Source organism: Hippopotamus amphibius, chromosome 8, assembly GCF_030028045.1.
Source record: "Hippopotamus amphibius kiboko isolate mHipAmp2 chromosome 8, mHipAmp2.hap2, whole genome shotgun sequence".
NCBI lineage: Eukaryota > Metazoa > Chordata > Mammalia > Artiodactyla > Hippopotamidae > Hippopotamus > Hippopotamus amphibius.
The window spans coordinates 28,174,122-28,190,199 of NC_080193.1; the positions used below are offsets into that span (position 1 = coordinate 28,174,122).

Below are 16,078 nucleotides of genomic sequence, written 5' to 3' on the forward strand. Positions count from 1 at the left end.
AGAGGGAGTCCCTGTGCACTGCCCACAGTGGGTGGGGGAGTGGCCAGGCCCCCCCATTAGGGCTCTGGAGCGGCTCAGCTGTAGGGGCTGGGGGTGGGGTGGGGTGTCACGTGGTGGCCAGTCACCCCCTTGGCTGACTTTGAGCAAGCTGCTCCACCTTCCAAACAAGCTGGAAACATTTCCTGGTGACTTGAGCCTTTGATGGTTGTGGAGTCACCTTATTTCCAGGAATCCCTTTTTTGCCCTAAAGTCTGTTTAATATTCTATAGCTTATAGGAGCCTTCCTTTGGTTAATTGTTTGTTATATATTTTATATATAATTGTTTGTTATATATTTTTCTTTAGCTTTTGACCTTTTTGTGTCTTCATATTTTAGATGTGTCTTTTTTAAATAGCATCATTGCTTCTTTTTAAATCAGTCTGTCAGTCTTTGCAGTCAACTGGAACACTTTGTCCATTATGATTAATGTAATTACTGATATGTTTGAGTTTAAATCTACCATCTTATTGTGTTTTATTGCTGTACCTGATCTGTGTTTTTGTTTCTCCTCTCTTGCCTTTTTTACTGATAAGTTTTTTATTCTTTTTCTCTCTCTAAAGATATTTGGGAATTATACATATTATTTACTGCTTTAAAGTTTTCTTTAATTTAACTTTTTATTTTGACATAATTTTAGATCTTACAAAAGTTGCAGGAATAATACAAAAGTTATTCTACACCTTCATCCAGGTTCCTCAAATGTTAATGTTCTGCTGCACTTGGTTATCATCTTCTCTCTCACTCTCCGTTCCCCGCTCCTCTCCTCTCCTCTCTCTCTCCACATACATGTGTTTATATTCTGTAACTGAAACTAATTTGCAGACATTATGTTCCTTTTCCCCTGAATACTTCAGTACAGCAGGAAATTGACATCCAGTGCTGTTATTTCATTTACAGGTCTTGTTTCAGTTTTGCCAGTTGTTCCTTTACAGAAATTTAGGAAATACTGTCCTTTATGGGAAAAAGATAGCTTGAATCATGCATTGAGATGGGCTGTCCTGGCTCCTTCGTCTAACCTGAATCAGTTGCTCGTTTTTTTTTTGTCATGACAGGATGTTTCTGGAGTCTAGGGCATTTGTGGAATATTCTTCAGGGTGGGGCTGTCTGCTGCTCTTCCTGATTCGTCTCAGAAGTGGTGCATTCTTTGCGTCACATCAGGGGCACTCGTGGCTGCTGATGTGAACTTGACCCACTTGGTGAAGGTGCTGCCTGTGCTCTCTGCCCTGTAAAGTGACTCTCTCTTCCCTTTGTGAATAAGTATCTGTTGGGAGACACGGAGACTAAATAAATATCTTTTTACTCCTCAAACTGTGTTCACCCACCCATTGAGCCTCCATGGGTGACTCTTGTGTGCGTTTTTATTATGCTGGTTGACAAATGAGTTTACCTAATTTCATTCTTCTTTCTGTGTTCATTAGGTACCTACATGCTGTGGGAAAGCTGTGCGCCCCCTCCCCCCCCCATTTTTTAATTTGCTCTGTTGTTTCCTTTTAGACTCTAGTGCAGCTCATGGTAGACCTTCTCAGTCTGTGTGTCACCTGCTCTCCTCTTTTACCCATCTATCCATACTACTTTCTTTTTTTTAATATATTTATTTATTTTATTTATTTTGGTTGCACTGGGTCTAAGTTGCGGCATGTGGGCTCTAACTTGCGGCATGTGGGCTCTAACTTGTGGCATACGGGCTCTAACTTGCGGCATGCAAGATCTAGTTCTCCCACCAGGGATCAAACCTGGGCCCCCTGCATTGGGAGCACGGAGTCTTACCCACTGGACCACCAGGGAAGTCCCTCCATACTACTTTCTAGATAATTTCTTTCCATTTGTCTTTTACTAATTCTTCCTCACCTACTATTAAACAGATTTTGGTTAATGTGCTTTTTTCATTGCTATAAATTCTTTTTAGTTCTTTTTCAAATACGCTTGCTAAGTCATTTGTCCAAGTCCTTGCCAAGTCACAAGGCTGGCCTTTCTCTCCTTGATATAATATTAGATTTATAACTGATGTCCATCAGTTGCACTGTGTGTTGGCTATGAGGTTTTCTTTCTGTTGTTTGTTGACTTTCATTGGTTCTTGTTCGTGTCATCTGGTTTTCTGAAAGCTTCATTTTCTTGTGTGCTGGTCACTGTTGTTGAAAAATTCTTCAAAGGAAAAATTTAAGGCATAGGATAAAGGTACCTTACTTCAAAATACTCTGAAGTATTTTGAAGCAGACTCAGTTCTCCTGTTATTTCATCCATATGTACCTCTGTAGGCATTAAAAGATATAATTTTCTTATATAATTATAATACCACTATTTCATCTAACAAAATAATTCTCTGGTATCATGCAGTACCTATTCCATGTTCACATTTCCATTTTTCTTTTTAACATTGGCAACTTCAAATCAAAATCCAAACAAGGTACACACTTCTTACTGTTACATATTTTAAGTCTCTTTTAAACCCACCCTTCTTTCTTTTTTTCTTCCCCCATTGACTGTTTAAAGATGCTGAGCCATTTGTCCTATAGACTGTCCTTCACTTTAGATTTATCTCTGTTTCCTTGTGGCCACATTTAATGTTTCCTGTCACCACTGTTTCTGGTAAACTGAAATTTAGCTTTAAAGACTTTTAGATTCATTTATTAATGTTTCTGGCAAGAATACTTGATAGTGCCTTGTTCCATCACCTGAGGAGGCACATGTGTCCGGTTGTCTCGCTCTAGGTGATGCAAAGACTGACTGGTGGGGTCGGAGTGACAGTGTGGTGTTATTGTAAAGTTTTCTGTCAACCTTTTCTCATGGCTTCATCCATTAATGACCTTCCCTCTCGGCCTGTTATTTCACAGCATTTGCAAAGTGGTGACTTTCTAACTCTGTCATTCTTTCCATATTTGTAGCAGGAATTTTCTGTAAAGAATTTACAGAATCCTTCTCTTAAAAAGAACATGTCTTCATCAGTAGAACTCTTTGGTTACCCAGAGGCACAGTTTGCATAGGAGTGGTGGCTACATGCTTAACTCTCTCCCTTTACTTGCCAGTTTTCACGAAGGGGATGATGCCCTAGTTACCTCTGTTGGTGACAGCAGTGAATTTTTTGTTTGATTTTTTTTTTCTATTTGTTAATTTGAGTATGATTAAGAAACTCAAATCTTAATACTATATTCAGTTAGTGTCAATCAATTGCAGTCAGTATTCTTTTAGAGGGTTACATTGTCCCAGCCTTAGCCGAAGGGAACCTTTTCAGCTTGGCTCTGAGCGTTTTGGGAAAGACTCTGTTAGTCTTAGCTGGCTTCCTGGCTTCCTTGTTTTTAGGCCCAAGAAGATATTCTGCACTCATTTGAGTATTACCTGTCCCAGATCTGGAGTCAGCATTTTCTCCAGGAACCTATACCATTTAGTAGGGAATGTGCTCGGGGACCACAGTTGATACTGGAATGTCATTACTTCTAGGCTGTTTCAGCAAGCAGACCCAGAGATCTTTGGAAGGAACAAAATTATGGTGCATACTGATTGAAATTACAGAGTTTTCAAATTTGGTTTTTTTAAAAAATTACTCTCTTGGGTGAAAGTAACCCAGTTGTTCACTAAGAGATGAATGGATAAACAGTGGGGTGTGGGTGTGTACATGTATATTCAGCCTGAAAAAGAAATACGTTCTGACACCTCCACAACATGGATGAACCTTGAGGACATTGTTTTCAGTAAAATAAGCCCGTCACTAAAGGACAAATACTGTAAGCTTCTCCTTACGTGAGGTTCTGTTACTGAACCAGGTTTGTTCACCCAACATGCCACAAGCCAAATACTGAGACACTGAGGTTTGTGGCAGAGAAAGAGTTGATTCATGGGACAGACAAGTGAGGAGAAGGGAGAACCAATCTCAGATCTGCCCCCTTGCAGGTGAGGGACTTGGGATATTTATGGGATGAAGAAGTGGGGAGGTCTTAGGTGTAGGGAAAGGTGATTGGAGGTCGGGAAAGGTGAGGTGTGTTCTGTGCAGGTGTGTCCAATTAACATGCTTCTTCATGGGACACATGTTCGGAAATGGAGGCGCTTAGCATCATCTGAGGGTGGAGCTTTTGTCCCTGTGACATCAGAAGGTTGTTCATCCAACACATGTGGAGGCCCAGTTTTGGGGTCAGTGATCCCAGCCAGTCTTGGCTGCCTTGAACTGGATAAGAACTGACTCCAGATTTCTGCAAAACAGCTTAAGCGCCCATTACTATAGTGACTCATACGTCAGAGGTGTTACCTCTGGGGGGTGGTTAGGGAGTCAAAACATAATTAAGGCAAGCGTGGTCAGTGAGGGCGGGCTACAGGTGAGGGGTTTCTAACACGCTGTCCCCTGGCTGCCGTTCTGTAAGATGAGCTCAAGAATTTCTTTTAACCCTGTGGGGCATGGTTTTGGTTGCTAGAATAGTCAGGATCATGGAAAGTGTGATGCGTGATAGTTGTCAGGGAGCTGTGGTAGGAGGATGGGGTGGGGGGGGAGTTACTGCTCTGAGGTGTAGAGTTTCAGTTTTGCAAGATGAAGAGTTCTGGGGATGAATGTGAGTGCTGGGAATGGGTACACAGCACTGTGAATGTGCTGAATTCCAATGCACTGTGCACGGAAAAATGGTGAAGATAAGTTTATGTAACGTATTTTATGTTATCACAAGTAAACATTTTCTAAGAAGATGAGTTGTGACTCTTACCTCATCTAATACAAAAAAATTAACTCAAAACGGAACATAGACTTTAAGAGCAAAAGCTGTAAAATTTCTAGAAGTCACAGGGGGAAATATTCATGACCTTCTTTTAGGCTAAAGTTCTTAGAAAGCTCTTTTATAGATTGTGCTTTTGGAGTTAGAAATTGAACTACATTAAGATCAAAACTTTTGAACTTCAGAGTCACCATTCAGAAAATGAAAAAACAAGTCACATACCAGGAGGTAGTATTTGCAAATCACGTGTCTGATAACAGGGATGTGTCCAGAATATATGAAGAACACTCACAACTCAGTAAGAAGACAACCCAGTTTAAAACATGGGCAAAGGACTTGAACAGATGCTTCACCAGAGACGACGTGTAGGTGGCAAGAGAGCATCTGAAAAGCTGTTTAACATCAGTCATTAGGGAAATACAATTAATATCATAACTTAGTCCCACTTTATACCCCCTAGAGTAGCTGTAACCAGAAAGACAGACAGTAAGCGTTGACAAGGATGAGGAGAAATGGGAGCCACTGTAGACTGCTGGCAGGAACATACAGTGGTACAGTCACTGTGTAAAGCTTTTGGCAGTTTCTACAAAAAGTTAAATATAAACTTTACAATGCAGCAGTTTGACTTCTGGGGATTTACCCAAGATAAAGGAAAACTTGTCCACACAAACACTTGTGTAATGGCTCCAAACTGTAAAGAATTTAAATGTGGATTAGGTGGTGAATGTACAGATGAAATGGAACACTATTCAGCAGTAAAGGAGCAAACCGCTGGGGTGTGCTGTAACAAGAATAAACCTCCAGAGCGTGTGCTGAGAACAGGAAGCCTGGCGCAGGACCTCGTGTGGTTCCAGGCACGCCACATGTCCAGAAAAGGCAGGTCTGGGGACAGAAGCAGAGCAGTGGTTGCCTGGGTGTGGAGGTGAATGTGGCCTTGGCTTCAGAGGAATTTCTGAGACAGGAGGAGTGTTGTAAACCTGAATGAGAGGACTGTTGCAAAACTTTCAGTTTATCGCAAATCATTGGCGTTAAAAAAGTTACTCTTTTTATAGACGCTTTCTTGAGGTGTAATTTATATACCATAAAATTCACCCTTTTAAGGTGTATCTTCAGTCGCTTTTAATGTTCACAGAGTTGTCTACATGTCACCATATCCAATTCCAGAACATTATCATGACTTCCAAAAGAAACCTCATCCCCATTCACAGGCCACTCTCCAGCCCCTCCTTCCCCATCCCCTGACAGCCATTTAATCTACTTTGTGTTTTCATGAATTTCCCTGTTCCGGACATTTATGTGAATAGAATCGTGTCACAGGTGGCCCTGTGTGTCTGGCTGCTTTCACGTAGGGTAGTGTTTCCTAGGTAGCTTTGAGTTGGTCTCGGCCTGTCAGTAATGATGCTGTGAGTAGGAGCATCTGGGGTGGGGGCTCGCCGGCCCATACTGCTTGGGGCCGCCCCCACAGACATTTCCCCAGCTGGAGCCATTGTCGAGGCTAGACCGGCCCTTGGGGTTCTTACTGTGACTGCAAAGCACATCTCAGCAACAACCGTCAGGGAGCTTTGGAAACACGGTTTATTTACTCACGGACCCTGGGGGGACCTGGCGCACGGGGGCGCACAGCAGAGAGGGAGAGAGCGAGAATGTGCACCTGGGGTTCTGCCTGTATTGGGGTCAAGGGGGGGTTGCAGGTTCATTGCTTATTGGTGAATGTAAAATGTAAGGTTGAGAATTCAGGCACAGAAAGGGAGGAGTGGAGGTCGCTGAACGAGCAGTCGTCTAGGTCACCCGGGGCTTTCTAGAGGGGACGTCGGGTGAGTGGCCTGGCTCTTTATCTGGTTGTGTGGCTGGTGATGCGTTTATCCGAGACAGATGTCTTTGAAGTGGTGCCTCAGATCAGAAGCTTTCAGTACAATCAGGCACCTGCATTACAGTCAAAAAAGCTCATTGTCAGTCTCCTGTACAGCGCAGTACAAAAGTTCATCATGTAGCAGCGCTTTTCAGTGCTTCACTCCTTCTTATGGCTGAATCACATGCCTTTGTATGTGTGGGTCACGTTTGGTTTATCCACTCATCCATTGATGGGTATTTGGCTGTAAGAAATTGTGCTGTTACAGACATTTGTGTGCAAGCGTTTCTGTGGACATAGGCTATTAATTGTCTTGAGCACCTAGAACAGAATGGATTGCAGGTAGTACAGCAATTCTGGGTTTAGCACTGAGGAACTGCCAAGCCTGGTACAAAGTGGTTGTTTTACATTCCCACCAGCTGTGCATAAGGGTTAAAAGCTTTGCTCTTGCATCTTTTGTCATGTGCGAGATATCTTGGTTCTTAGTAACAGTGACATAACTGTCATGTCCTATAGCATACATAAGATAGTTTTAAAATAACAATTTGTTACTACTAACAACAATACGAAATGAAGCTCAGTGTGTCTTTGTAGCTCACTTTATCCAAAGAACACACAGTTAAATACCACATGTTAAGGTCAGTTAGAAGAATGTCTATGCTGGTTTTATTTCCAATTGTATAAGCAAATGTATTTATTGACATTTATTTTCAACTTCAGGGATTGCCCTCCCTCCTCTTTTTGATCATGGAAAATATTTATATGATTCAAAGTAGAAAGTGTATAATGTGCATTCAGACAAGCTGCCCCAGAGGTAACCATTTTTACAGTTTATGGTTCATCTTCTCAGTGATTCTTTTGGAAATATAAGCAAACACACATACCTGACCTGACTCAACGCTGAGCCTTGTCCGGAAGCCTTTTTTCTGCCTCTAGCCCTGTGTTTCCTAGAGTTCCTCACCCCTTGTATTCTAACGTGTTTCTCTTATCTTACACCTTGTGTTCTGTTGTTACAGTAGCTTCTGGAATGAGCATCCTCTGACCCTCCCCCGACTGCCTAGTGCCTTTCTCTCCTCCCTTCTCTCTCCTTCCCCTCTCACTCTCTCAGTCTCCTTTCCCTCGTCCCTCTCTTTGCCTGAATCTCTTCTTTTCACTTCTTGTGCTGATCAGTTTGGTCTGCATTTCCAGCAGCTTTCCCTCACAGTGAAGACCCATCCTCCTGGAAGGGACTGTCTGCCCATTATTTCTCAGATCTTTGTGTTCCTAGGTGGCCGAGGCACTGTTAGGTCACCAGCGACTTTGGGAACATCTTTTCAGTCACCTGCAGCTCTGAGCCTGAGCGGCTCAGGTTCCCCTTGGGAGGTGCCCTCCTGCTGGGGGTGCACATTTACTGGTGACTTTGGAGATCGGCAGCATGTGGCCCACACCGCCCCAAGGTCTGCAGTTGGGTCACATCTGCCTGGATCCTGAGGGTGGCGAGGAGCCCTGTCACCTGGGTCCGTTTGTCAGTCCATGGATGTCTCTGGGCTTCTTTCGCTGTTCTGATCGGCCTCTTTTGTTTTTATTGGGAGGTTAAAAGACTACGCTGCCACCCTGATCTCCTCCTACTCTCAGTGTTTAACAACAGAAAGTAAGACTCAGTGAGAGAGTAAGTGACTTGTTCATGGGTATCCAGATACTGAGAGGAGAAACTACTGAAACACAGACTGTTCCATCCAAGGCCTGTTTCTTGGGTTCGCCTTCCGAGAGTGGGGTTGTGTCCTCCTTAGCGTCCAGCGTCATGCTCTTCTTGTCTGCCCAAAGCTGTTTAAATTGCAGGGTAGCTGCTGCACTTTCAGGGCTCCTGTGGGCCTGTGCAGAGTGTGGGTGGGGGGGCTGTGGTCGTGTGCTGGGTTCCCCGCTTCCGCTTCCTCTCACTTCCGCACCCCCAGCAGCACTGACCACAGTCTGCAGAACCCCCAGCCCAGCCTGTGGGAGCGTTTTCACCAGCACAGGAGATCAAGGTTGGGCCCAGAGGAAACGTGCTCTTGAAAGTGAACTTGCTCTCGGGTCTGCAGGTCCCACCTCTCCAGGAGCGAGACAGCTCATGTGATGGGATCAGAAAGCTCCAAGGTGAGGAGTCCAGCCTGTGGCCAGAGACCCCTGACCAGAGGCCCCTCTCTGGCGGACCCCGGCAGAAGCACGAGAGTCCTGGGACAGAGCGGGTCCTAGAGTGGCTGTTTATGTCCCAGGAGCAGCCGAAAGCCAAGAAGACCTGGGTGAGTCACTGGTTTGTTTATTTCCACTCGTTATTCCTTTTTTATTTTTTTGGTGGGGAGAGGGATGGAGGTCCTCAGGTGGAGGGTCAAAATAACTTCTGCCAGGTCACGTAAGGTCCCTAAGGTCTGTTTCCTGGTTTCTCCAGACTTGATTTTCAGCTCCTTCTCCACCCCTTCCCCCCCACCCCAATTTGTTTTTTAATGGATATTGTTCTGTTTATATGTGTTTATAATCTGTGTTGTGATCGGTGTGAATGCATTTTTTTTAACTTTTTATTTTTTTGTTTTTTTACAATAAACTGCATATATTTAGAGTGTACAATTTGGTATTCCAGTCTCCCAATTCGTTCCCCCCCAACCCTCCCCGCTTTCCCCACTTGCTGTCCATATGTTTGTTCTCTACATCTGTGTCTCTATTTCTGCCTTGCAAACCGGTTGATTTGTACCATTTTTCTATAGTCCACATATATGTGTTAATATACAATATTTGATTTTCTCTTTCTGACTCACTTCACTCTGTATTACAGTCTCTAGGTCCATCCATGTCTCTACAAATGTCCCAGTTTCATTGCTTTTTACAGCTGAGTAATATTCCATTGTATGTATGTACCACATCTTCTTTATCCATTCATCTGTTGATGGACATTTAGGTTGCTTCCATGTCCTGCCTATTGTAAATAGTGCTGCAATGAACATTGGAGTGCATGTGTCTTTTTGAATTACAGTGTTCTCTGGGTATATGCCCAGTAGTAGGATTGCTGGGTCATATGGTACTTCTATTTTTAGTTTGGCAAGGAACCTCCATACTGTTTTCCATAGTGGCTGTATCAATTTACATTCCCACCAGCAATGCAAGAGTGTTCCTTTTCATTTTCACAATGTTGATTCTTCCAATCCAAGAACATGGTATGTCCCTCCATCTGTTTGTGTCGTCTTTGGTTTTTTTCATTAGTGTCTTATAGTTTTCTGAGTACAGGTCTTTTACCTCCTTGGTTAGGTTTATTCCTAGGTATTTTATTCTTTTTGTTGCAAGGGTGAGTGGGATTGTTTCCTTAATTTCTCTTTCTGCTCTTTCATTGTTGATGTATAGAAATGCAAGAGATTTCTGTGTGTTAATTTTGTATCCTGCAACTTTACCAAATTCATTGATTAGCTCAAGTAGTTTTCTGGTGGCATCTTTAGGATTTTCTGTGTATAGTATCATGTCAACTGCAAACAGTGACAGTTTTACTTCTTCTTTTCCAATTTGGATTCCTTTGATTTCTTTTCCTTCTCTGATTGCTGTGGCAAGGACTTCCAAACCTATGTTGAATAGTAGTGGTGAGAGTGGACATCCTTGTCTTGTTCCTGATCTTAGAGGGAATGCTTCCAGTTTTTCACCATTGAGAATGATGTTTGCTGTGGGTTTGTCATATTATATGGCCTTTATTATGTTGAGGTAGATTCCCTCTATGGCCACCTTCTGGATAGTTTTTATTATAAATAGGTGTTGAATTTTGTCAAAAGCTTTTTCTGCATCTATTGAGATGATCATGTGGTTTTTATCCTTCAGTTTGTTAGTGTGGTGTATCACATTGATTGCTTTGTGTTTATTGAAGAATCCTTGCATTCCAGGGATAAACCCCACTTGATCATGGTGTATCATCCTTTGAATGTATTGTTGGATTCTGTCGGCTAGTATTTTGTTGAGGAATTTTGCATCTAAATTCATCAGTGATATTGGTCTGTAGTTTTCTTTTTTTGTAGTATCTTTGTCTGGTTTTGGTATCAGGGTGATGGTGGCTTCATAAAATGAGTTTGGGAGTGTGCCTTCCTCTGCAATGTTTTGGAAGAGTTTGAGAAGGATGGGTGTTAGCGCTTCTCTAAATGTTTGATAAAATTCACCTGTGAATCCATCTGGTCTTGGACTTTTGTTTGTTGGGAGATCTTTAATCACAGTTTCAATTTAATTACTTGTGATTGGTCTGTTCATATTTTCTATGTCTTCCTGATTCAGTGTTGGAAGGTTGTACTTTTCTAAGAATCTGTCCATTTCATCCAGGTTGTCCATTTTATTGGCATATAGTTGCTAGTAGTAATCTCTTATGGTGCTTTTTATTTCTGTGGTGTCCATTGTAACTTCTACTGTTTTGTTTCTAATTTTATTAATTTGAGTCCTCTCCCTCTTTTTCTTGATGAGTCTTGCTAGAGGTTTATCGATTTTATTTATCTTCTCAAAGAATCAGCTTTTAGTTTTATTGATTTTTGCTGTTGTTTTCTTTGTTTCTATTTCATTTATTTCTGCTCTGATCTTTATGATTTCCCTCCATCTACTCACTTTGGGTTTTGTTTGCTTTTCTTCCTCTAGTTTCTTGAGGTGTAAGATTAGATTGTTTATTTGGGATTTTTTCTTGTTTCTTGAGGTAGGATTGTATCGCTATAAACTTCCCTCTTAGAACTGCCTTTGCTGCATTCCATAGGTTTTGGATGATTGTGTTTTCATTGTCATTTGTCTTTAGGTATTTTTTGATTTCCTCTTTGATTTCTTCAGTGATCTGTTGTTTATTTAGTAGCATATTGTTTAGCCTCCATGTGTTTGTGTTTTTTACAGTTTTTTTCCTGTAATTGATTTCTAATCTCATAGCGTTGTGGTCAGAAAAGATGCTTGATACAATTTCAATTTTCTTGAATTTACTAAGGCTTGATTTATGACCCAAAATGTGATCTATCCTGGAGAATGTCCCATGTGCACTTGAGAAGAATGTGTAATCTGCTGTTTTTGGATGTAATGTCCTATAGATATCTATTAAATCCAGCTGATTTATTGTGTCATTTAAAGCTTGTGTTTCCTTATTAATTTTCTGTGTGGATGATCTGTCCATTGGTGTAAGTGGGGTGTTAAAGTCCCCCACTATGATTGTGTTCCTTTCGATTTCCTGATTCGTAGTTGTTATCATTTGCCTTATGTATTGAGGTGCTCCTATATTGGGTGCATATATATTTATAATTGTTATCTCTTCTTCTTGGATCGATCCCTCAGTCTTTATGTAGTGTCCTTTCTTGTCTCTTGTAACATTTTTTATTTTAAAGTCTATTTTATCTGATATGAGTATCGCTACTCCAGCTTTCTTTTGATTTCCATGTGCATGGAATATCTTTTTCCATCCCCTCACTTTCTGTCGGTATGTGTCCCTAGGTCTGAAGTGGGTCTCTTGTAGACAGCATGTATATGGGTCTTGTTTTTGTATCCATTCAGCCAGTCTGTGTCTTCTGGTTGGTGCATTTAGTCCACTTACATTCAAGGTGATTATTGATATGTATGTTCCTATTACCATTTTCTTAATTGTTTTGTGTTTGTTTTTGTAGGTCCTTTCCTTCTTTTATGTTTCCCGCTTAGAGAAGGTCCTTTAGCATTTGTTGTAAGGCTGCTTTGGTGGTGCTGAATTCTCTTAGCTGTTGCTTGTCTGTAAAGCTTTTGATTTCTCCGTCGAATCTGAATGAGATCCTTGCTGGGTAGAGTATTCTTGGTTGTAGGTTCTTCCTTTTCATCACTTTAAATATATCATGCCACTCCCTTCTGGCTTGCAGAGTTTCTGCTGAGAAATCAGCTGTTAACCTTATGGGGGTTCCCTTGTATGTTATTTGTCGTTTTTCCCTTGTTGATTTTAATAACATTTCTCTGTCTTTAATTTTTGTCAGTTTGACTACTATATGTCTTGGCGTGTTTCTCCTTGGGTTTATCCTGCCTGGGTCTCTCTGCGCTTCCTGGACTTGGGTAGCTATTTCCTTTCCCATGTTAGGGAAGTTTTCAACTATAATCTCTTCCAGTATTTTCTCAGGTCCTTTCTCTCTCTCTTCTCCTTCTGGGACCCCTATGATGTGGATGTTGGTGCGTTTAACATTGTCCCAGAGGTCTCTTAGGCTGTCTTCAGTTCTTTTCATTCTTTTCTCCTTATTCTTTTCTGCATCAGTGATTATCACCATTCTGTCTTCCAGGTCACTTATTCACCCTTCTGCCTCAGTTAATCTGCTATTGGTTCCTTCTAGTGTATTTTTCATTTCAGTTATTGTGTTGCACATCTCTGTTTGCTCTTTAATTCTTCTCGGTCTTCGGTAAACTTTTCGATCTTTGCATCCAGTCTTTTTTCAAAGTCCTGAATCATCTTCACCATCATTATTCTGAATTCTTTTTCCAGAAGAGTGTCTATCTCCTCTTCATTTAGTTGTTTTTCTGGTGTTTTATCTTGTCCCTTCATCTCGTACAAAGTCTTTTGCCTTTTCATTTTCTCTGTCTTTCTGTGGCTGTGATTTTCAGTTCCACAAGATGAAATAGTGCTGATACTGCTTGATTCTGCTGTCTGCCCTCTTGTGGAGGAAGCTGTCTAGGAGGCTCCTGGGTGCTTCCTGATGGGAGGGACTGATGGTGGGTTGGGCTGGGTGGGTGGAGCTCAGTAAAACTTTAATCCGATTGGGTGGGTGGAACTCAGTGACATTTTAATCTGCTTGCCTGCTAATGGGTGCAGCTGTGTTCCCACCCTGGTGGTCCTTTGGCTTGAGGCGATGCAGCCCTGGAGCTTACAGGCTCTTTGGTGAAGCTAATGGTGGACTCTGGAAGGGCTCACCCCAATGAGCACTTCTCAGAACCTGTGCTGCCAGTGCCCCTGTCTTCTCGGTGAGCCACAGCTGCCCCCCACCTCTTCAGGCAACCATCCAACACCAGCAGGTAGTTCTGGTTCAGTCTCCTGTGGGGTCACTGCTCCTTCCCCCTGGGTCCTGGTGAGCACACTTTTTTGTGTGCCCTCCAAGAGTGGAGTCTCCATTTCCCCCAGTCCTTTGGAAGTCCTGCAGTCAAATCCCACTGGCTTTCAAAGTCTGATTCTCTGGGGATTCCTCCTCCCATTGCTGGACAGCCAGTTTAGGAAGCCTGACGTGGGGCTCAGAACCCTCAGGACTTCTGCAGTATAACTGTTCTCCAGCTTGTGAGTCACCCACCCAGCATTTATGCGATTTGATTTTAACACGATTGCGCCCCTCCTACCGTCTCGTTGCGGCTTCTCCTTTGTCTCTGGATGTGGGGTGGTTTTTTTTTTGGTAAGTTCCAGTGTCTTTCTGTTGATGGTTGTTCAGCAGTTAGTTGTAATTCCAGTGCTCTTGCAAGAGGGAGTGAGCGCATGTCCTGCTACTCCTCCATCTTGATTCTTTCTCTGGTGTGAATGCATTTTTAATTTATGTCGAGGGCATGTGCATGTGTATCCTGCTGTGTTGCTTGTATTGTTCGTTAAGCACCTTGTTTCATTAAGCACTGTCCTCTTACAGGGCCGTCAGCAGTGTCTGGTGTCCACTTGCCTCACATTCTCTGCCAGCTCTGAAGTACTCTTCTTTGTAATTTGAGCCATCTGGTGTGGTGGCGTCTCTGTATGGGCTTACTTTGCATTTCCTGCTAGCATGCTTTTTTACGCTTTATCAGTATTTTTGGTCTGTTTCCTGCTGACTGAAAAGAGTTCTTTATGTTCTGGAAGCTTATTAGAAATGCTGAGTTTCAGGCCCCCCCTCAGTCCTATTATATCAGACTTTTCATTTTAACAAGATTCAGTGATTCATGCACATTGAGGTTTAAAGCAAACTTGATACCAAATCCATATTCAGATTTTACCTGGGGTGCTTCTCTTACCTCCAGTATTTTGTTATGACAGTTTTCACACACACAGCAAAATTGAAAGGATTTTGCAGTGAACACCTGTGTACTCGTCACCTTGAATTTACCCTTAATATTTTACTGCACTTGCTTGTCTCATCGTCCATCTTTCCACCCCTTGCATCTCTTAACCCATCTTATTTTTGGTGTATTTTTTAATATATTCCAGACGTCAGCAGGCCTCCCTCTAAATACTTCAGTATGCGTAGCATTAACTGTTGTTCAGGATTTGTTTACAAGCTGGGCATTTTTCCTGTCTTGCCTTTTCATTCTGTTCTGTTGATGAACAGCTATTTCTAATTTTAACTTAATTTAGTTTATACATTTTTTCTTTTATTACTAGTGTTTTTTGTGTCTAATCTAAGAACTTTTTTCCTATCCAGAGCGCATGAAGACATCTTTCTTTGTTCACATTTACCTTTCACATGTAGATTCACAATATGTCTAGAACTAATATTTATGTTTGATGTGAGTAGGAGTCAAGATTTATTTTTTTCACAAGTTGTCTGATTGCCCAGTCACACTGAAGTGGCTGACCTCTGCCTGCAGCTCTGCGGTGCCACCTGTCGGATATCAGGCGCCCATACAGATGGTTTGGTTTCACAGCCCTTTTCTGGCCTTAGGCCAGTTTCACACTGTCTTGGTTATAATAAGTCTTGATATCGATGCTTCCAGTTTCAGGTGGTTATGAGTGCCATCAGCAGTCACTTGTGGATGTTTGTGTGGACATGAGTTTTCAGATCAGCCATTTAAATACCGAGGAGCATGATTGCTGGATTGCGTGGCGATTCTTTGTTCAGCTTTGTACGAGACTGTCTTCCAGAGCTGCTTGCAATTTTGTCTTCCCACCTGCAGTGAATGAGAGTCCCATGTTCCTCATCCTCATGCCGTTCTGATGGATATGAGATGGTGTTTCACTGTGGTTTTAAGTTACATTTCCCTAATGGCTAGCTAGTGTTATTGAGCATCTTTTCATATGTGCTTTGTTCTTACTGTGTCTTTGGTGAAGTATCTGTTCAGAGCTTCCCCCCATTTTTTTACTTGGGTTATTTTCTTGCCATGGATTTTTTTTAAATTTAATTAAAAAATTTTTTATTGGAGTGTAGTTGATGTGCAATGTTATATTAGTTTCAGATGTACAGCAAAGTGAATCTTTATACATATACATATATGCACTTTTTTTTTATTGTTTTCACGTATAGGCCACTACAGAGTGTTAAGTAGAGTCCCCTGTGCTATATATATGGTAGGCCCTTATTAGTTATCTATTTTATATATACTAGTGTGTATATGTCAATCCCAGACTCCCAATTTGTCTCTCCCCCCATCCCCTGGTAACCATAAGTTTGTTTTCTACATCTGTGACTGTATCTCTGTTTGTAGATTTGTACCATTTTTTAAGATTCCACATATAAGCGATATGATATGATATTTGTCTTTCTCTGTCTGACTTACTTCACACAGTATGACGATCTCTAGGTCCATCCATGTTGCTGCAAATGGCATTATTTTATTCTTTTTATAGCTGAATAATATTCCATTGTATATATGTGCCACATCTTCGTT

At 41.8% G+C, this 16,078-nt stretch overlaps 1 protein-coding gene across 3 annotated transcripts in view; it reads left to right on the forward strand.

Annotated features, from left to right (window-relative positions):
- ZNF268 (zinc finger protein 268) overlaps window positions 1-16,078 on the forward strand; it is a 72,750-nt gene that overhangs the window by 37,499 nt on the left and 19,173 nt on the right. For all 3 annotated transcript variants that reach the window (XM_057744633.1, XM_057744630.1, XM_057744631.1), the window contains one exon: window positions 8,638-8,838. In XM_057744633.1, the coding sequence (XP_057600616.1) occupies window positions 8,638-8,838 (201 nt within the window). The remainder of the gene's footprint in view (window positions 1-8,637; window positions 8,839-16,078) is intronic.